General features: G+C 40.5%; 1 protein-coding gene across 3 annotated transcripts in view; it reads left to right on the top strand.

The window, feature by feature from the left end:
• The window catches only part of LOC146829115 (protocadherin-11 X-linked-like), an 829,463-nt gene that overhangs the window by 366,604 nt on the left and 438,947 nt on the right, over positions 1-23,912 (top strand). For all 3 annotated transcript variants that reach the window (XM_085607746.1, XM_085607744.1, XM_085607745.1), the window contains exon 3: positions 20,140-22,626. In XM_085607746.1, the coding sequence (XP_085463872.1) occupies positions 20,140-22,626 (2,487 nt within the window). The remainder of the gene's footprint in view (positions 1-20,139; positions 22,627-23,912) is intronic.

Raw genomic sequence — 23,912 nt, forward strand, 5'->3', positions numbered from 1 at the left:
AGTGATATTGAAGAGATGTTGATTGATGCCACGCAGTGCGCACGTTCATTGTTCAAAAAGTAAATGGGTTCACTGGTATGGGACTGGTTGCAATGCAAATTACTGTAAGCCAAGCACATGTGCAACTCTAGCAAAAACAGTTTGTCGTCCTGCATCATGTGAGTGAAAGTCAAATGAATGTTGTAAATAGCATGACATCAAGTGAGGTCATTCTTGTGAGGAGCTGACTTCAAAGATCATTCCAGATGTTTGCATATATTTTTACTGTATTTATTCTTTTCTGATTTTAAGTGGATAATAAAAATTGCCTGACGTCGTACTTATGAATACATGTCAATAGTTTACTGCCCTGTACCGTGACATTCAATTATGCTCATGAAGGACACGGCAACTGAAGTGATTGTGAAAGAGCTCTCAGTTCATCCAATTAGAGATGTGCTGCCACTGGCCTACATCACACACACAAATCTGTTCTGTTCCAGACCTTAACACAGAAATACAACCATATATTCGCAGAGGTGAATATATATGTGCACCAAAAATAGCCATTTGATAATATCTGCAAGAGTGTATTTTGACTATTTCAAAATAGGTTCAAAGAAGAGTGGGGCAACTGTAATTTGCAATATTCCACCAGTGCACAGTGTATGCTTGTTTCTGACAACTAGTACAACAAAATCCAAACAGAGCGAGATTTGGTGGTAAACATAGCTACACCTTTTTTTTAGCATCCTTTGAGTCTTTTTACATTTCTTTGGTGGCTATGCATCCTTTTCCTGTAATGAGCAATTCAGAAGAAGTAGAACTCCATAAAGTGATGTTATAGATATAAGATATCTTTGTGCGTATGTGCATACACTTTGTGTCTTTGATGTATGTGCCTTTGCTTTGCCCAAAGGATTAAACTTTCCTATTTTACCACGGATTACTACTCTGTCAGATGCCAAAAAAACAAGCTGCTTGGTTTGCAATTCTCCATACAATGTACGTCTAATATACATCTACATATGAAGTATAACTCACAAATTTCTGATTTTTATGTGATGTACGGATCATTTGAGAAGTACTTAGGAAATCCACAATAGTTTTATTTTTTCTTAACTACTACAATGGGAAATCTGGATTGAAAATTTCCATGTATCAATTGAACATTCTGTGCTGCTAGTTTACATTTATATTCTTTTTCTACTTAGCCCAAGCTATTAATGCTAGTTGCATATTGAACAATAGAGGCTGTATCTGATTCAATTATTCAGCCTAACATGCTTTAACTATGCAAGTGAAATATTGATTCAACTGAAACTAAAACACCAATCAGGTGCTAATTGCTCAGTGCTTAGCTTCTGACTATTCTGGAACTCAGATGGATTGACCACGAGGACTGTATCGCGGATGTACTCAACAGCCTCGAGGACTGGCGACAAACTACCACCCTGTGGCCTTCACCTTGAATAAATTTGTTCTATTATACAGTGCTGTGTTTTTTGCATGTGATTTCCTGCCCACAAGGTGACAACTAACGGTCTCTGCTTCCTGGGCTGGACATTGAATGATCCACCCCAGAACAATGCAATGCATGTATATTTGTGAATGTTGATTTATTATGACTTTCAAAGCAACTATACATATCAGACATTAACTCCAACACTACATGTTTTGATTATGTGATTTATTATAACATAATCTAAAGCATACTTTTCATTGATCATTGGAATATTTCAATGATATGAGCTAAGGCTATACTCTTAGCTGAGCCTTTGTGTGTTTTTAGTCTGTACATGTACTGTATTTGTTTATGTACTTTTTATGGTTGAAAAACACAGAATAAATTATTTTGAAGATGATCCTGTCAATGGGTCTTGCAATGCAAAGTCTGGCATGGAGGACGCGGCGCGCAGTCGGGTGATGTGACGGATCTGAAAAGCTATGAGCTGTGATGTGGGGTCAGGTGTCATTGTCAAGACTGCCACTGATGAGGGATGTGAGGACCTAGGCTGGAGGTCTTTGCGACAGGTCCAATCCACACAGCAGAGTAAATGGGTCGGTTCTCCTCTGGGTTGCTCCACGCACAAGAGGAGATGCATCAGTTCTGCTGGATTAACAGAGGCCGATAAGCACTTTAAGCCGAATTCCAAGGGCTCAGGACTGGGGTGGCACCACTTGGCAGAGTAGACTCACAGATGGCTGAGTCCAGGTCCCTATTCAAGGTTGTTGGAAGCGTGTTATCTCCGCGTGGTTTCAGATGAGGAGGCCATCCAAGAAGCCTTTTGAGTCTCTCTGGGTTCTGGGTTCAAGAGATGCACAGGGGCTACAGGAAACATCTCAGTACAGCAATGCAGGAGTCCAGCAGAGTGCAGCCCACTGGAGTGACAGTCATTCAGCAGCACAGCAAACCTTCCTTCTGAAGTATCCACAGATCCAGAAGTGTACTGAAGAGTTTGTGTCTTAGGTTCCATGTTTATACCAGTTGTGCCTTTGAAGTGGGGGGAGCTTATAGAGGTTTCTCTTTGAAGTCCTCAGGCATCCTGCCCTCGCTGTCCTGGCTCCAGAATAACTACAGGGGTTATGCAGTCCCTTGTGTGGAGGCAGAACACATCCTATTCAGGTGTAGGTTGGGCAGTGTCCAGCTCCTCCCTCCATCCTGCCTCTGATGGCATAATCCAGAAACACATTAAGCTCCCTGTTGTGTGTGGCTGACTAGAAGGAATACATAAAGCCCAACTGTCAGCAATACCCAGTCATGTGGCCAGAGTCAGGCTACAGGCACTGAGGGGCATATTTATCAAGTTATCACACATTGTAGCAAGCCACCATACTGAGCTGCTTGAAAGGGAAAGGGCAGGAATTCACCTTATTTTACATTATACAGAGCATTCCTGTCTTTTCCTTGCACTGGTGCGCTTTTGGCTGGCTAGAAGAAAAGCAGGCACACCTGCACAATGGTGCAAGGGTGCCTGCGTTATAGACAGGATTGTTTTTGTGCAGGAAGGACCATCTCAGAAGCATTTTCCTCTTTCTAAGTTTGCTGCAGAATTAAAAAACAAAATCGAAACAACAAGGAGAAATAAAGAAATGTTTCCCTGTTTTACCTCCTCTGGGGAGGCGTAGCCTTTTGACACATTCCAAAGTTTGCCAGTGTTGGATGCATGGGATTATCCACGCTACACCCATAGAAGGCCTCCCTGAGGCAGGGTAAGAAAGTAATTAAGTAAAATGGTTTATATAGCATGCAAATACGAGACTGTGTCTTAGCACTGGTGGTGACCCCTCAGGTAACAAGCTTTATGCAAAAACTAACCGCTTCAGCTAAATAAAAGATTCTGTAAAAAGGCAGGTCTTCAATTGCTTCCTGAATAGTAATAGGCTGGATTGGCAGCATAATGTTAAAGGTAAAGAGTTCCAGAGTTTTACCGCACAGTTGGAGAACATCCTTCCTCCCCATCTTGTTTTCTTTATTCTGGGAACGGTTATCATTTTAGTTGAGCTAGATCTTAAATGCCTGCTAGGGGTAAACCAAGTGAACAGTTTTTGAAAGTATAATGGACCTGCCTGATGATGCGCTTTATAGACCATACAAAGTGCCTTAAAAATGATCCTCTTCCCGACAGCTAGCCAATGCAGGCCTTGCCAGGAGATAGGTGTAAACGTAGGGATTTTTAAGAGCATTCTGGCAGCTGCGTTTTGTAAAGATTGCAGTTTTTTTACCTGTTGCTTCAGTGCCCCCAGGTATAGGGAGTTACAGTAATCAATCTTGGAGGTGACAAGTGCCTCCATGACAGTCTTTTGTAGGTTCTGGGGGATGAATGGAAAATTCTTCTTAAGGACCCTGAGCAGAAAGAAACCCAAAGAGGTGATTTGACTTATTTGCTCAGAGAATCCAAGTTTAGTGTTCAAAATAACTCCCAGATTTCTAGCTTTTTGCACTGGTACTGGAAGTGGGCCAAGATCATCTGGCTACCAAGATGAGTTCCAGAAGGTGGTCTCTTTCCCAAAGAGCAGGACCTCAGATCTTTCCGAGCTCTGTTTCAGGCAGTTCCTTCACATCCAATCAGAGATATGGGTCATACAGCAGAGGAAATTGTTTGCTTCCTTTATGATGTCGGACTTATAGACACCACAATCTGCATATCGGCGGCATAGGAGAACACTATAATACCATAGCTTTTGATGAGATTGATCAAAGGGGTAACATAGATGGTAAAATTGTAGGGCTGAGCGAGGAGCCCTGAGGCAGGCTACAGGGGAGGGAGAAAGGAGCGGAACCCACCTCACCCATCTCTTCTCACTGTTGCCTGCCCTCTAGAAAGGATCTCAGCAAAGCCAGAGCAGAGTCCTAAATACCACCTAATTTGTTAATTGGTAACCTATTACTGACTTGCAAAATAGGGTTTCAGAGTCGCTATTATGAAGGGGTGTGTTAAAGGCGTCCCTTCCTGATAGCAAGCCGCACTGGTATGTACAAATGTTTAGTGACCGGTAATGTAGTCGCAAAACATTTGCAGATTACCACCAATTTCAAATTGGCCTCTTTCCCCTTTGTGAATGGGGATCCCAAATAATTTCAGAGCTGGCAGTGGTCCCATGGTCCGTTGTCCACTCTAAATAAATGAAAAGAAATCTTTTCATTTTCATTTCTGAAATGCATCCCATTTGCCTTTCAGGAAAATAGGCTGAATGAAAACAAAATACCTTTTTTAAAAAGCAGTCACAGACATGGTGGCCTGCAGGCCACCATTCTTGTGAGTGTTGGACATTCCCAATGGGTTGAAAATTGTGACCGGCCCCATAAATATTAATGAGGTAGGTCCCAAGTGACCCATTTGGGAATCGCAAACAGTGTCTGAGACACTGTTGTAACATTAGGTTTTGTGATTAGCAAATTGCAAGCCACTAAAAATCACAATTTACGAGTTGCAAACCCTGACAGTCGTACATGTGGCCCTCTTTTGTTTATCAAGCATCAAGAATAAACCCTAAAATCTTTGCATATTCCACAATGGATGATTTGCAGAAGAGCATGTTTGACACATTCAGCCAGGCTACGTGGATGACCTTCCACTTCATTATGTAAATATGTTGTGTTTCAAGGTAGCCAATAATGTTGACTGTGTGATACCCTCTATTTAACGTATAGCAAAGTAATTCATGAGAAAGGGTGGAACCTAGGTCATTGACTAAGAGTACTCAATTATGCTTTCATGTACAGTTTTGATTTCTGGGCACATGAACAAGGTGGAAGGATATATAAATATATGATGAAAAGCCAAGGATAGCACTCTTATTATAATGAAAAGCCATTAATTACTATCTTTTAAATTAAATTATGTCCTTTCATGCATTGTGCTTTAGATTAGGGGCTCAAGCATGCTATGCCACCAATTGCGGGTGTATGAAAGACGCACGCATGGCTAAACCACGCATGCCTCTATAAGGCTGCCCGGACAACGAATGCTTCTTAACAACACATTTCTTTACCACGCATTGCTTTACCATGTATGCCTTTACCATCCAACTGCATTCGAAAAATAGGTAATCTCAAAATTTGTGATTACCTATTTTGCGAATTGCTTTTGGGTTGATGCAACCCAAATGATAAAATACTGGTCGGGAAGTGGCCACCAGTTGTACCTCACAGGAATGAGGTTGCGATTTAGTGACAAGAGAAACAAATTACAGACTAATTTGTACATATGCATTACTAATGAATATTATTTTATGTCTGTAACTAAGTTGCTAAAACTGTCTTTATTATGGTTACCAAGTGAAAAAAGAAGGGTAGGGTGATGTATGTTTTCAAAAATATTATTTAAAGACTCATTCTTACTACCACATCAAATGTGACCTTGGGCGCTAAGAGTATTTTAGAAAATTTCACATACTGAGGCAGGCACAAGTTGCCTTTCAGCCCAGGGGTTTTGATGCGTAAATTCCTCTATATGTTATCCAGAGGGATGGCCTTTCAAAAAAAAGGAAAGTTTTGAAAAATAAAAATAACGATTTATTCCTCATAGCAAGTGGGGAAACGTAATCAGTTGGTAAAACCACCAATGGTAATACTACAAATGTTCCTGTTTCTCCACCATGAATTGAAACGATGTTTTTAGAGTTGGCTTTTTGGAATATAGGGGCACATGCATGAAAGGTAGGCAGTGCAAGTCCTTAATAGCGATTATTAAGGAATCGCTATTGAGGAGTCGCAATTGCCTATGCATGTAGGTATTGCAAAAAATATTGTGATACCTACATATTCCTTAATAGCGAATCGCAAATTGCGATTCGCTATTAAGGAATGGTTTCCCATTCATTCCTGAGGCCCTAGAGCCCCATGGGAATGAATGGGATTGCATTCGTGTGAGTACCAAATAGGCACTCACAAATTGCGCATGCAATTTCAAGGGTACAAAAGGCCACCCTGATGCACCCCCAAAAAAGTTAAGTATGAACATGTGGCTCACTCACGTGCCCTAAGGGCATGTGTATGCACCACAATGCACTTTGAAAAATGATTTTGTTTGCATTTTTCAAAGGAATTGCAAGTTACCATCAGCTTGCGATTCCCTAACTGCATTAACAAAATAGGTAATCGCAAAATTTGCGATTACCTATTTTGCATCCCAAATGGCAAAATATTGGTCGGAAAGGGGCCGATTCTGCGAATTGGCCTGTTTGTGACCGGTATTTTGCTTGATGCATGTGGACCATATTATATTAACACTGTAGCTGGAAATATGCACTGTTTTACGAAAGTTTTGCCCATATCTTTAAATAGGGAAATATAGAATTGAAAACATCGTACATAGAAAACAAGTTAATAAACATTTTTAAAGGTCAGGCTTGAATGAATCAAAATAATTGCTATCTCCTCCCTTGTTTAGCCAGAATCGAACATCCTAAAAACTCTAGATTATGACAATAATACTGCAAGTGTGGTCGCAAATGATACCGTCTTTGCTCAACAGAACATGCAAGATGTTCTTCCTAGAAGGGTGCACGTTAGGGAATGTATAATGAATTAAATGTATGCACTTATCTTTCTGGCTGTATTTTACAAAATTAAGTCGGTTAATTGGAAATTCACTCACAATCTACATGACTATTAAAACTGGCTACCATTTTCGTTTTTTTGATGTGCAAAAAGATAAAAGAAAAAAACATGCAATGAGTCATTATTTCATTTAGGGCTCAATTTGTTTGATTACCTAAAAACAATCATTTCTTTTCAAAAATAATAAAAATGTCATGTGAAGCATTAAACGTATACACTAGGCCTGGACTAAATTTCCGTTCCGCTTGCGGAAATTGCGATAATTTGACATTTTCGCGTTCCGCGGAGAGCGCGAAAATGTCAAAATTTCCGCATTCCGCAGCTTAGCGATAATTTGTTTCTTGCTCGCGCTGTAAAATAATACATTCTCTCGCACGCGCGATCGCCTTACCTGGATCCCCGCGTTCGCCGACAAGTTTTCCCAATCCGGTTGCGTTCTCCACGAGATGTTGGATTGTTGGTAGCCATTTGCGCTTTCTCGCGACAGTTCGCGCCCGCAGTAATGTCATTGATCGCGCGATCACGTCTTTCTTCTCGCGATCATGTGAAAACAAGATGGCCACGCCGACAAGCAACCGCATGGGTAAATTGGCGAGCCGCGAACACGCAGAAAATACCCCGAACAGGCAGGAAAAAAACTTCCGCATCTTCGCGATATTTCCGCTTGTTTGCGGAGATTTTTAACATTTTCGCGATAATTTGCGAAAGTCACTTTGGCAAATTCCGCCCACCCCTAGTATACACGTCTCCTTCAGAGGCGAAAAGTTGTTCTTCTTTAATGTACCAAGGAATCTAGGTGTGTGACAGAACAAAGGCGCCTGTAGAACCAGTTATGTTGACTTACAGTCTGACCTAAGACATGCAAAAAGTGTATTAAATGCTTGTTTGTGAGTCTTGGCAAAGTGGAAAATTGCACTAAACTTAGCGCCAGTGCTGTGTGACCCTATGATGAAGAACGAAGAAACACATTTACCGTTATGAAGTGTCACATTGAACGTGTAGACTAAAAGCCCCAGGTGTGGTGCACATAGGAGCTTATATATGAGAGGCTTGTGTCACTAGAGCTTCAGTTTTTTTGATGCTCCAGTGGCCCATGCCTCTCAATTTTATCTATGTGGCGAAGCAAAGCCACTCTACCCTGCGTTGCCACATCGATATGGAGGAAGACAAAACCTTGCCTTACTCTGCGTCAAGGAGGTATTACACCTCCACAGGCATAATGAGGAGAAATAATTTTATTTCTTAGTGTTTTTCCTATTCCCATGGGTGCTGAACACATGACAATGATTATTTGTGTGCAAGAAGGTCCCCTTTTCTGCACAAAAACAATCCTGCCTGCAAAAGAGGCACCCTTGCACCATGGTGCAAGTGTGATTAAGTTGGCGCTATGAAGCAAATTGTGCTCCAGCGCAGAGAGAATGGACATGAATGCACCATATTTCATAAATATGGTGCATTCCTGCCCTTTCAAATTGGCGCATGGTAGCATAGCAAGAAGACTTGCAGTTCGGCTCTATGCTAATTTCCCATAAATAAGGCCCTTTGTGTGCACTAATCTGAAGGTGGGGAACACCTAGCGGTTCTCCATGGTGTCATTTGTGAGAAGGGTTGTGATACCCAGAGAACAAAAAGGAGTCTTCTCCACAGAGCAGGGTTAGATTGCACCCCCTTGTTTTGGGATTGTGCTAATTTTTAAATATAGGATAAGTGACCCCTGAAGACACACAGACAATACAACAGGTCCCAAACTGGGCCCCAAACTCACTAACACTTTCTGCTGGGTTTGTGTCACAATAGCAAAGTAAAACTCCACAAATGTGCAGAAATGGAATTTACTTTTAAATTTACCTCTGGAAAGCAGCCCTAAAGAAATGAAAAGCAAATCTATCTTTGTCCTGCGCTTCATCAAGGGGGCATACCATGGGTATTGTATAAGCATTCCCATGCAAATACCCATGGACTATGATGCAAATCTCTATCTATGAAAAAAACAGTAGACTGTGCTTTGTGCCAAAATTTACATCTCCTTGAAGCAGGAGTAACTTTGGAGAAAATAATGTTTTACCCAAAAGGATTCCCAAATTTGCCTATGTGCTGTACTGTAAAGCACACAAAGTGTCTCTACTAGTAGTATTTTATACTAAAAGGTACTCTTCCAGTACAAAACTATTGTTTGACCTCACACACACCCTTGCAGTAGAGTGCAATAGTGTGTGCATGACAGTAGGATGTCTACAGCACACCAGCACAGGACAGGAGATTGGGTTCCTGAGCCCTAAAATAGCAGCCGCCACATCTTTCTTAATGTGACAGCAGCGAACCAGATCTTATCCTGACATCTGTCAGCTCCGCAGGTCCTCCATGGCATGAAATATACATACATTTTAAAACTTAATCCTTTCAATAACTAATGAAAAGATTTGCACCAAATCACAAAAAGCACGCTTTCTTAACCAAGACCTAGCTTTCTCCTACATTTGTTGTTAATCAGCAGTTTACACTGTCCACTTTTTGTATGAAAATGAATTGGGAAGTTTTGCCCACCCCCCTCTTTTTCCTCCACCCTGCTTGATGTTTCACCTGGAAACGAAACCTAAAACCAAAGCACTTATGCATGCCATGGAGTCAGTGGCACTCTCCCAGGGCCCACATTAATTCAAAAGGTTATGAGTATGAAATAAGGCAATTTCAGGGACCCATCCTGCATTCTACAGTCCCTCTCTCCAGTCATTTATTTTGCGTCATGCTACTGTATGCAATGTTAGGTGTAAATTTGCCCATTTAACTCAACCCTATTAAAAACACACACACACTCATACACCTACTCCCACACTCTCTAACACCAACTCCATACACCCACTCACACACCCATACAGGCACTCACACACCAACACAACCACTCACCCTCCCACTTACACGTCCATGCACACAGTCACACACCCATGCAGTCACTCGCATTCCCTCTCACACACCCATGCAGTTGCTAATACATGTACTCAGAGACCCATATTACCACTCACATACCCAATCATAGACCCATACACTCACTCACACATGCACAACACTACTACCACCCCCACACACACAATCACAGACCCATACAGTCACTCACACACCCACACAACTACTCACGTACCTACTCACACATCCATATACCCACTCACACACCCATGCAATCATTCACACACACATACCATCACTGATACATCCACTAAGAGACCCATAGAACCACTCACACACCTACACAAAGACCCACACAGGCACTCACACATCCATTCACACAGCTACATACAGACACATAAAGCTACCTACACTCACATGCCCACATACACACTGATATAGCCAGTCTCACACCAACTTACAGACTCACACAGCCACATGCACACACACTTATATGCCCATTCACACACACTAACACACACATACACACCCACACACACTCGCAGACCCATACATCCACTCACACACCCACTCAACGACCCACAAACTACTTCTGTTCTGGCACAGTCACTCAAGCAACTACTGATAAACCCATACAGGCACTCAGACACCCACTAATACACCCATTGTGCACTCTCACATCTATTCACAACCCCAGTCACTCATACACTCACTCACCAACCCATACAGCCACTCAAACACCCATTGACACACCCACAAAACCACTCACACACACACTCACTGACCTATACAGCCACTGTAATGTCTGAGATTTTTTTTTCAAGGGGCACTTAAAAAAATATTCATATGGGACAACTTGAATATTGTTCCATTTAAAGACCTATCATAGCACACAGCTGAAGAAAGCACAGAGGGAGAAAAGTGTTTATCAACCATCAACTTCAGCTGCTACACCAGCTGCTCCAGGAGAGAAAATTCCTATTTAAGTGGAGAGGCAGTTCCCAGAGAAATATCAAAGTTGAGGACAATTGGCACATTTGGCCTACACTGTAAAATAGTACTTACTGTTGGCAAACAGTGTGTTGCTGTAATTTTAGAAACAGCAAAAAATCACACATGCTAATTGTTTTTGTTCACACCATTTGTTCCACTATTTTGGGGCTTGCAGAGGGTATGTTTTTTTCCTAGCTGCCATTTTATTAAAGAAAAAACACAAACGAAATCCAAAAGGTTAGAAAACTAAAAAACACAAAAAACTGTTTCAGAAAGGTGAGTGACAGACTGTGTTACTGGTTGCATGAGTGAGTGACTGCCTCTGGCTGTATGGGTGTGTGAATGACTGTGTAAGTGCCTGTATGATTGAGTGAGTGTTTGTGTTAGTGGCAGCATAGGTGAGTGAGTTTGTGTGTTAGTTCCTGTATGCATGATTGGCTGGGGTGGGTGAGTGTATGTATAAGTGAGAGACTGGATGTGTGAATGACTGCACAAGTGAGTGACTGGGTATGTAATTGTCTGCATGGGTGCATGAGTGGCTGTATGAGTGAGTAACTGGATTTGTGACTGGCAATATCAGTGTGTGAGTGGCTGGATGGGTAAGGGAGTGGCTGTATGAGTGGGTTGATCAATAAACGAGCGGGTGCATGATCTGCAGTATATGTGAGATAGTAGGTATGTGAGTGAATGACTGGCTGTAAGTGTGGCTGCATGCATTAGTGAATGTCTGTGTGAGTGGTGGTTTGAGTGGCTACATAGGTAAGAGACTGGGTGAGTTAGTGCTGGTGTGAGTGTGTGACTGGGCATGAAAGTGTCTATATGACTGAGTAAGTGGATGTGGGACTGCTGGTGCAATTGAGTATGTGGTGGTGTAAGTGGCTGTATTGGTGAGTGACTGGGTGTGCTACTGTGCATATGTGTGAGTGAATGGGTATTCAAGAAGTTGTGTAAGGGTGAGTGACTAGGTTTGTGAATGGTTGCATGAGTGAATGACTCCTTGTGTAAGTATCTATATCGGTGAGTGAGTTGCTGTATGAGTGAGTGATTGGGTGTGTGAGTGGCTTTATCAGTGTGTGAATAGCTGTATGAGTGCATGAGTGGCTAAATGGGCAAGTGCCTGTCTGTGTGAGTGCTTGTATGATTGAGTGAGTGGTTATGTGAGTGGCTGCATAGGTGAAATACAAGTGTCTATATGGGTGAATGAGTGAGTGTACGAATGCCTGTATGGTTCAGTGACTGGTTGTATATCTGGCTGTATGGATGAGTGGCTGGGTGTGGTATTGCCTTTATAAGCGAGTGACTGGGTGTGTTATTGGATGTAGGAGTGAGTGAGTGTGTAGGTGAGTGTGTGTATAACTTAGTCACTGGGTGTGTAAATGCTGATATATCTGACTGAATAGGGGTATAAGAGACTGTATGAGTCAGTGACAGGAAGCATCAGCAGTTGTGTAGGGAAACAAGTGACAGTGTGAGTAGCTATATGGGTAACTGACTGTGTTTATATGTAGTTTTATGAGTGATTGAGTGCCTATATCAGTGTTTGCATCAGTGCATGTCTGGGTATCTCAGTGGCTGTATTATTGTGTACATGGGCATATTACTGTATAGAATAGTGTGTGCCTGGGTGTATTAATGTATACACACCAGTGTGTCTGGGTGTGTCAGTGAATGCCTGGGTATGTTATGGTTTGAATCAGTATGTGGGTGGACTTATTGGTATATGAATTAGTTGGTGTCTGGGTGTGCCAGTCTATGCACATGTGTGTGTCTGGGTGTATTAGTGTCTGCATCAGTGTGTGTTTGGATATGGTACTGTATACAATGGTATATCACTGTCTGTGTCACAGTCTGTATCTGAGTGTAAATGGGTGTGTGAATATCAATATAGATGACTAAGTAGGTGCATGAGTGTCTGAATTAATGGAAAAGTAGCTGTGTGAGTGCCAGTACAGGTGAGTAAGTAACTTACTCAGTACCTGTATGTAATATTGAATATGTATGGCTGTGGCTGTTTAAGTAACTGACTGGCTGTGATAGTAGATGTTTAGGTAAGTAAGTAAGTAAGTAAGTAAGTGTATGCATCACTGTTTAGTCACTAAAGTAACTAAGTGTGTGAATACCTGTATGGGTAAGTAAGATCATGTAGTAGTAGATTTACTTGTAAGTGGGACAGTGAGCTGCTAACTGTCAGTGAGTTAGTTGGTGAGTGACCTGTTGAATGGATAAGTGACTGGGTGTATGAGTTATGTAATCAGTTTTTCTGTGAATGTGTCAATGGCTGTATAAGACTCTTCCTTGGTGTGCAGTTTTACAGTGTAAATTTGCTGAACTACACTGAAAGTAATAATTAGAACATCGACAAAACAAAGTGGTCGCAAGGTATGCCAAGAATTCTTCATGTATGAAAACACTATCCAGGGGTATGTTTAAGAAATATGTCTGTGGTACAACCACTATTTAGAGAAATCTAAGGACTTAGCACTCCAGACACTATTGAAAAGGATTAGGAGAATAAATATATGTTAGTATTTCATTTTCAAAATTGCAGACACATAACAATACTCATGGGTTATGATGTAATAGTATATCACAATATAGTAAAACATTTCATTTTTCTTTTTCTACTGTTCTCAGCTTTTATACTTGTTAAATATAAATGATGTACTGTTATCCTTGAACAGTGGGAAAAACGAAATCATATGGATTGTAGAAAATAAACTGCTCAGTATATCAATATAAATAAGTAACACTACGCATTGCACTCACTCCAATTTGTTTATCAGTTGTTTTACCTACAGTTACTACAATATTCTAGACAACTATATTTCAAAAATATTTGTTTTAATAATATACCTGGTAAAATATTACTAATAAATATAAACCACTCTTGAATTTTGGGGATTCTTTTGAAAACATCGTCCCAGGTCGGCCAAATGATGTCTAAAAGACTGATAATAAATATAGACAAAATCCCATATATTATTTTTTTTCTATAAATAGTACATAGATGTTTGGTTGAAGAAACAAAAGGTGACAGTTGTATAGTTTGAAAGGCAGTTTTAGATTGAAATTAAACTTGCAGTGATTGCATTATGTCCATCCAGTTTCACACTTTACTTAGAGAGTATAGTATTTACATGTTATATTAACACCTTTCTGGAAGATAAAAGCACTGTTGAATTTTGGAGAACTTTTTAAAGACATCACCCCTGATAGGCCAAATGATGTCTCAAACACTTATGATCCACTTACAAGAAACACTGTATGGCACTTTTTTCCAGAAATCCTGCTTAAAACTTTGGTTGAAGAAACTAAAGATAAGCGTTTGGTAGCTTGAAAGGACGTTTTGGTTTAAATTTATTATTGCTATCATAGCCTTCTGTCTATCCAGTTTCTCTCTTTAAATTTACAGTTTAGTATCCAGATGTTTCATTTAGTCATTCATGAAAGACAATAGCCAAAGTCGTATAAGTTATTCCAGAAATTGATACCTGTCCAGCCTTGAAGTTTTTAATTTGAATTTCTAATTTAGATCTATCTTCTCTGGATCGTTGTAGCATTAATACAAGGTATTTTCCAGTTGTTACTAGAATTAACGTAGACATAACATCTGATCTGTAATTTAGGCAGGTCATATTTTGGTTGTCATTTTTTATCAATCTGTCAAAAGGCACAGTTTTGCAATCCAGTAATGGTAAATACAGAAAACACTCAGAATGTATTTGAGTGGTAGATGAATAATCACAATATTCACAGTCATGGTTCCATGTGTAACTTAGTCCAAATAAATCATCAATATTTATTTCTTCTTGTTCTAAAACTCCAAGGACTATAATAAAAGGATGTGCGTCGTGTTGAGTGTTGAGAGAAAATATTAGCGATCCGCTAGATACATATAGAGGAATCAAATGCCTGATGCAGAATATATTACAGTTCTGTCAGTGGGTAAATGTTGGAGCAAATGATAAAGTACAGAACACAATTTCTTATCTGTTTTTTTAATATTTGATTTACAAGATGTGGTAAATTAAACAGTACATTCAGAACAACTTTGCATAGCAGTTGACACCTGAACTGCTTTCCAACTGGTATTCTACAACATCTTGCTCATTTTCCACTTTTATTTTCTTAACACCTTGAAACTTGTCCTTGTTTCCTTTCTTTTCTTAAACATCTATCAACTCTTTTGTAAGCTCCCGCTTAGGACAGAATATCTGTTTCTCACAAATAGGATACTGTTCTATATGAGGAGTGTATAGCCTTCTTAACCGATTGTACTCGATGACACAACTTGCATTGGCACTAACACACATCACCAAAATCGATCAAAAACAAACCTGTCAATGTTCTAACTGGCGACAATTTACATATGGCATTCCTTCTTTAAAAACAGTACTTCCAATACTAACAAAAGCTGCATCTACACTTAAACCTTCTGATTTATGGAGAGTTACAGCATACGCATTGGCCAATGTATTTGACGCCATCAATCTGATCAGATTTTATGGCCACGTATTCAACTCATCTCTATTCAGAAAATTAACTGTATCCACTGCACCATTTAAAAACCCTTCTTCGACATTTAAGTTATGTTGCACAGTTACTCAACTGTTCTTGCACACACGTAAATGCTTTTCTAATCCTGCAGTCTCCAAAGCATCTCATTGTGATTGTACTTTAGCAGTATTGTCACTCCCTGATGTTCAATTTTACCGATAGCTGTAAATTCCAAATGTTCTTCCTTCTCCAGTTTTAGTAATTATTTGTTGAAGTTAGAGCACTAGATGGAAATAATTTCTTAATAAGTCCACTTTCTAAAGCATATTTTCCATCATTTTTTAGAACTACTATTCTAATATTTTTAAAAAATATTTCCATAATCCACATCAGATGCTTGAAACATATTTTTCACTAGTTCCTTATAGTCGTAGTGTAACCAAATATTTACATTGCCAATACTCTCCAAAGAATTTCTTGTTTTATTATGGAGAAGTGTTTTGAAAACAGTTTATCCTATTATGGGGGCAAGTTGCAGTAGGTCACCAAACACAATCAAATGCTTTTTCCAAAGAGTACATCATAGTTTGTTCTTAAAACCTACTGCATTCTTAAGTGTATGAAGGCAAATATTTAGTTCAATACCATGCTCACCTTATCAATAATTTAAAACGTCAGTTTCTTTAATGCTCTTGATACCTCATGACAAGCTTCACCAGATAATTTCTGGCTTTCCAGTTTATTGTAATTTTCAACAGGTAGCATACGAAGTCAATGTAAAGTAATTATTTTAATGTTATGTGCAGGTAATCCCGTTGGGGCTTTTACTTCACATAACAAATTTGAGTCTGTAGTCTTCTTTAGATAACCGGTGAGAATTTTATTTAGGAAGCTTTTACCAGTGCCTGCTTGAGTGCTGACGCATAGTAGAATTGGTTTAAATGAAGGACATTCACACGGTTTCATCTCATGGAGAAATCCATGCTCTATTTTATCTTTAATATTAATATAGGATGTTGTTAATGTGTGTTGGTATCTCTGTTTTGTTAGTATTGTCAGATTACTTAAGTATTTTAATGCACATTGTGGTACCTAGAATACAAACCGGTTTTTAAAAAGTTTTATAAATAAAAACGTTGCCACTACATTCTTGGGCTTGGTGGTGATTCAGTTATGTGGTTTTGAATATATGTGTACCCCCTATTGCTTGGGGGCTTTAGTGTGCAACTGAAGTTCTGCGTGTTTACTTCGTAGTTAACCTTTCTCCCTAAGGGATATACATTTCTTCATTTTTCAATATTAAGTAGTGCCTTGGTCTCTTGGGTAGGTGGGGCCTCCTCTCTTTCTTTCTCACAAATAGAAAAAGCCAGTATACATGTTAATAAACTGTTTCTGCATTCCTCAGAGACCATAACATGGGCTCTATCTACAACAGCAACTTTAAACTCTGCATCCTCCCTTATGTGTAGCTGTCTTATACACATAATCAACACAAAGGCTCTTCTCAGAGCCACCCTATGTCCCAAAAATGTTGTTCATTTTCTTTATAAAATTTTTTTTTTTTTTATTCGAAAATTGTGAATACATCGGGAAAACACAACACAAAAGCAGACATCCAAAAGACTCCAGCAAAATCAAAATTTGTAGCCATATATGTGATTCTATGCATCATTTTGGGTACATCATTATCTAAATTACTCTATAAGTGGGTGTATGAGACTGAGTGCATCTGTAAGTGGGTGTCTGAGTGTTTCCATTGGTCTGTCAGTGGGTAAATAAGTATCTGAGTGACTCTGTCAGAGGGTGTGTGAATGGGTCTATAAAAGTGTGTTTGAGTGTCTGAATGAGTCTGTTAGTCAGTGCATGAGTATCTGAATGGGTCTGTGAGTGAATAAGTCTCTCAGTGGATCAGTGAGTGGTTGCATGAGTATCTGAGTGGGTCTGTGAGTGGATGCATGAGTCTGTGAGTGGATCTGTAAGTAGGTGCATGAATGTCTGGATCTCTGATGTCTGAGTGGGTCTTTGAATCTGCATGAGTGTCTGAGAGGATCTGTGAGTGGATGCATGAGTTACTGAGTGTGTCAGTGAGTACATGAGTGTCTTTGTGGGTTTGGTAGTGAGTGTATGAGTACCTCACTGGGTGTGCGAGTCGGTGTGTGTAAGTATGAGTTGGTCTGTGAGTGGGTATTTAGGTCTATGAATGGGTCTGTGAGTGGGTGCTTCCCTGTCTGAGTGGGTCTCTGATTCAGTGCATGAGTGTCTGAGGGAATCTTTGAGTGGATTCATGAGTCTCTGAGCATGTCAGTGAGGACATGAGTGTCTCACTGGGTGTATGAGTGGGTGCATGAGAGTCTGCATGGATCTGTGAGTGGGAGTATGACTCCTGAGTGGGTTTGTGAGTGGGTGTGAGTATCTGAGTGCATCTGTGAGTGGTTGCATGATTATCTGAGTGAGTCTATGAGTGTGCGTGACAGTGTCTTACTGGATCTGTGAGTGGGTGTGAGAGTGTCTGAGTTCATCTATGAATGGGTGCATTAGTGTCTGAGTTGGCCTGTCAGTGGGTGTATAAGTGTCTGACTTGGGTCTATGAGTAAGTCTGAGTGAGTTTGTGAGTGCATGCATGAATGTCTGAGTGAGTCTGTAAGTGGGTGCATGAGGGTTTGAGTGGGTTTGTGATTCAGTGCATCAGTGTCCCAGTGGGTCTGTGAGTGGGTGTATCAATGTCTCAGTGGGTCTGTGTGTGGGTGTGTGAGTCCCCTAGTAGGTCTCTAAGTGAGTGCATAAGTGTTTCAGTGAGTCTGTAAGTCAGTGCATGGTCTCTGAGTGCATCTGTGAATGGGTGCATGACTGAGTGGATCTATGAGTGGATGTGAGATTGTCTGAGTCTGTCTTTGAGTGGTTGCATTAGTATCTGAGTGGGTCTATGAGTGAGTGCAAGTGTATGAGTGAGCACTGAGTGGGTCTGTGAATGGGTGTGTGAGTTTCTGAGTAGGTCTCTAAGTGGGTGTGTAAGTGTCTGAATGGGTCTATGAGTGGGTGCATGAATGTCTGAGTGGGTGTTTGAGAGGGTGTGTGAGTGTCTGAGTGAGTTTGTGAGTGGCTGTGTGAGTGTCTGAAAGAGACTAAGGGTAGGTGTGTGAATATATCATTTTGCATTTTTTTCAGTGATATTCGCAAATTTGTCGAACGTTACACGGGGGGCCACACTGAGAGTTGCAGCATATTAGCAAATCTTGCATGTGGTGCAGAAAAAACCCTTTCCTCAACATTTTCTGCCTATACTGTGTCCCAGAAATAATCCTATAACCCATCCATGGTGTCAGGGTCACCCAACCTGAACCCTTATGCCAGTTTCTGCCATATATATGCAGACCATGGGACTGTGCTGATAAACTAAAATGGCAGCCACAACTTTCTGCTCAGGGTGCAGCCAGCCAACCACAGCATTCTTTTTGGAACACGTATTCATGAATCATCACAAAATAGTTCTGGATTAGTCCAGATTGTAGATATACAAATTAAGATTTCCTTGAATTTCTCAACAACTATGAAACAGATGTACACCATATACACAAAAATGTGACCTGTGGAACAAAATCTTCCTTTCTGCTAAATTTGGTGTAATTACGTCCAGTGGTTTGGGTTGCAGGTGTGTCTAAAAACTCTATGGGAATTAACATGGGATACACAGTTTTTGACCCCCTTTTTTCTGCACCCGCTTGACAGATCACCCCAAAACCTTGGATGCTCAACAAGAATTACGGGCAAACTTTTTTGGGGAAAGTTTTGTAAAGATTTTCAAGATGGCGCAAAAATATAGGCAAGTCAAGAATCGCTTTTCTTATGGAAACATGGTCCTAACTATAGTGACCTACCTGCAACTGTCAGTAGACAAGATATATTTATATATATCAAATGTTCAATGTATTTCTCAATGAGGATAGTGAAACTGTGTGAATGCCATATCAACCCAGTCGTTCCTGTTTGTGTTGTATTTCTGGGCCCCAAAAAATCTTTACCAAATGGCTTTGCTAGAATCTTTGTTGGATTTACACATTATTTTCCTCTAGTGCTAGTCTTCATTCCGCTATCGCCCTTATTTTCGATGTAAATATTTTCCTTTTACATATTCATAATGATTCTTCCAGAAAATGTGCTATCAACATTCAGTAATATGTTCAGTGATGCAATTAATGGTGTAAATTAGTATGTGGTATGTGATGCTTTAAATGATGTCACAAATGTTTTTGTTTGTGATGCTATGTGTGATGTCATGTGTACTCTAATAAAAATGTACTTGGAGAGATAAACTGTAATACTCCCTAAATTTGACATTCAATGAGTTCCTACATATCAAGATGCCAACCATAATTCAAAGCAAGAATGTAAACAAAATATACATTAGATTTTTCCAGAAAAAGACGAAAGGGAAGATTCGAGGATAAACCAATATTTCTTTGTGTTTTAAAGTAATCATTGTAAAAAACAGAGTCTCTGCTATAATGTAAATCATTGTTTACGTATAATTGTCACAGAAGAAACTCATTTTATGTCTTTGTGAACATGTACATATCTTCAACTCTGTTCTGTTAACACGCCTTTGCTAACTTATGTTTCATGTATTTACTGATTCATTTGACTATCTGAACTATTTTTTTTCTTAATAAGTCAGTGGTAACATGTTTATTTATATTTTCTCCTAGGGTCAAACTGCCTTTGGACTTGACATAATTGAAACACCAGAGGGAGACAGGTGGCCGCAACTTATCGTCCAGCAAATTCTGGACAGGGAGCAAAAGGACACTTATGTTATGAAGATTAAAGTCGAAGATGGTGGCAATCCTCCAAAATCGAGTACCGCTATTCTGCAAATATCTGTTACTGATGTGAATGATAATCGCCCTGTGTTTAAGGAAAATGAGGTTGAAGTTAGTGTGCCTGAAAATGCTCCTGTGGGCACTTCTGTCATCCAGCTTCATGCCACAGATGCTGATTTGGCATCAAATGCTCAGATTCACTTCTACTTTGGCAATCAGATGTCTAATCTTACCAGGAAGTTATTTGCTATTGACAATAATACCGGCCTCATTACTATTAAAGAACCACTGGATCGAGAGGAAGCTCATTTTCACAAGCTAACAGTCTTAGCTAGTGATGGTAGCACAACACCATCAAGAGCAACAGTAATTATTAACATTATTGATATCAACGACAATGTTCCATCAATAGATATCAGGTACATCAACACCCCTGTAAATGGGACTGTGCTACTTTCAGAAAAGGCCCAGCTCGAAACAAAAATTGCCCTCATCACGGTGATTGATAAGGATGCCGACATGAACGGGAAGATTACTTGCTACACAGATCATGATGTCCCTTTTCGGCTGAAGCCAGTATATCACAATCAATTTCTGTTGGAAACTTCAGCCCCTCTTGACTACGAGACAACTCGGGAATACGCCATTAAAATAGTTGCTTCCGATTCAGGGAAACCTCCACTAAATCAGTCTGCAATGCTTCTCATTAAAATCAAGGACGAGAATGATAATACCCCAGTATTCACCTTACCTGTGATTGGACTTTCCTTTTTTGAGAACAATGCCCCTGGAACTGAGTTAACTAAGATTAGCGCCACAGATGCCGACAGTGGTCGCAATGCCGAGATAAGCTATACTCTTGGATCCAATGCTCCTCCAATTTTTAACCTGGATCGACGAACAGGGATTTTGACAGCAGTGCGGAAACTAGATAGAGAAAAGGTGGACAGGTTTTCATTCACGGTAATTGCAAAAGACAATGGCATTCCTTCCTTACAGACAAATACAACAGTAACATTATCAGTGCTTGACCAGAACGACAACAGTCCTGCCTTCACCCACAATGAGTACAATTTCTATGTCCCAGAAAATCTACCTATGTACGGCACGGTGGGGCTCATCACAGTGACAGATGCTGATCTTGGAGATAATGCTGTGGTCACCCTCTCCATTGTGAATAGCAAAGATAATTTCTTAATAGATCCCCTCACAGGTGTAATAAGGCCGAACATATCCTTTGACAGAGAGCAACAAGGCTCTTACACTTTCCAGGTGAGGGCTGTCGATAAAGGCAACCCACCACGCTCCTCAACTGCTAAAGTGACAATCAACGTGGTAGATGTAAATGACAACAGGCCTGTTTTTGTGAAACCATCTACAAACTTCTCTTACGACTTAGTAAAAACATCTACCAGCCCAGGTTCTGTGGTGACAAAAGTCTTTGCAGTGGACAATGACACCGGCATGAATGCAGAACTTCACTACAGCATTGTAGGTGGAAATTCTAGAGGCTTATTTAGTATTGACCAACTAACAGGGAACATCAGTTTAAAAGAGAAAGTGCTTGCAGCAGATCATGGCTTGCACAGGTTAGTGATAAAGGTCAATGATTTAGGGCAGCCCGAGTCACTGTACACAATAGCTTTAGTGCATTTATTTGTGAATGAGACTGTTACCAATGGTTCCTATGTCCTCGAACTAGTTCGGAGAAATATGGAAACACCGGTTGGCCAGAATGTTGGGGATGGAGAATTCACTCCACAGACCAATGACTATGTCAAATTCATTATAGCAATCATTGCCGGAACAATGACCGTAATCCTGGTTATCTTTGTCACTGCACTTGTGCGTTGCCGCCAAACTCCTCGACATAAAGTCGTTCAGAAAAGCAAACAAAGTGGGGAATGGGTTTCGCAGAACCAGGAAAATAGGCAGATCAAGAAAAAGAAGAAGAAGAAGAAGCGCTCTCCTAAAAGCCTTCTCCTTAACTTCGTGACAATTGAAGAATCTAAGCCTGATGACCCTGCTCATGAGCATATCAACGGCACATTGGATATACCTGTGGAGCTTGAAGAACAGACTATGGGAAAATACAACTGGGGTACCACCCCAACCACCTTTAAACCCGATAGCCCAGATTTGGCAAAGCACTACAAGTCTGCATCTCCGCAGCCTTCATTCCAGATAAAAGCTGAGACACCAGTCCCACCTAAAAAGCACCATGTCATCCAGGAACTTCCTTTGGATAATACATTCGTGGTGGGGTGTGACTCACTCTCCAAGTGCTCCTCAAGCAGCTCGGACCCTTATAGTGTTTCCGAATGCAACTGCCAAGGGGGATTCAAGACGACAGGCCCTATCCACACCAGACAGGTAATTCTAAATGTATTCCTGTGTTCCTAGATCACCCAATTTCCGTTCAGACTGATCTGTCAATCTCTGTATCAGATGCTCTTGCTGTACTTCTTTTTATCTTATCTCTTCTCTCATGCATGTGTATTCCACTAGTGATCTCTGCATGCCATTTTGCTATAATTCGACATGTTTATTCTTGCTTGGTGGTCTGAGGCACGAAGTGTTCGTCATTCATTAGGCTTAAAACTGTGAGAATTCGACTATGTGGTTTTTGGCTGTATGGCTATATTAAGGGGCGAGCTTGTCTCTAGATGGCAGTATGGCACCTTCTGCTTCAAGCACAATAGCTTGCTGTGCTGAAGTGTGAAAACAGAATTTCTAACCGTATTGTACATTCAGCAAATTACATGTGGTCTTGGCCACGTGCAAAGCCTTACACCTATGCACATTTCGATGTGCTCCACAATGCCAATGTAACATCGCGTGCAAGATCTCTTTGAACAGAGAAATAGACCACGATTTATGAAAAGAACAGAAGGTTTGAAAGACAAGGAGCAAACAGATGCCTTTCATGCCTGTTGGGTTGGACTTGTTTACTTATGCAGTCTTTGATAGTGTCTCAGCCTTTTTCGTACATGCGGTGTTACCTGTTTATTCCAAAACTCCTTTCCTCCCGAATTTTTCGAACGTACGCTGCAGTTCGGCGATTGCTTGAAACTATTACATGGAAGAATGGCTTAGCAGTGGAGGCTACGTGGAAAGAATCAATATTTTATAAAAGCATTGATTGTGAGGAGGAATGAGCCCCGCTCCATGTACAGAATAGTGAAGAATGCCAAGCTAGGTGAAACGCTCAGTTGTGTTTTTTAAAATAGTTGTTGGGCCAGGGCTGTGCGTACCTTCAAGACACGCAGTCACATTGGAGACACAACATAGGCCTTTCACACACACAGCTGCATACAGGCGCAGGGAGGTTCTGAGAATTGTGTCCTGCGCAATCGTCCACGGTGACGCCATCTTGAAAGGCAGGAGTGTCCGCGAATATCAGACTCGCCCTTTAAGTGTTCATTTTAGATGCAAACATTAGAATCAGTCTGAAAACTTCACAGCTTATTGTGACTAACATATTGTTCGTCCAGTTTCAGCAATAGAGTTGGTGTCCAGTTACTTGTGCGGTTTACTTGAGCTTAAATCCTTCTTTGCTATTAATTACATTAACTGTCCGCTATACAGATATTAAGGGGCAGATTTACAAGCCCCTTGCGTCACATTTCCCAGGTTAAAAGTGACGCAAAAGTGGCGCA

Source organism: Triturus cristatus, chromosome 5_2 (genome assembly GCF_964204655.1).
Source record: "Triturus cristatus chromosome 5_2, aTriCri1.1, whole genome shotgun sequence".
NCBI lineage: Eukaryota > Metazoa > Chordata > Amphibia > Caudata > Salamandridae > Triturus > Triturus cristatus.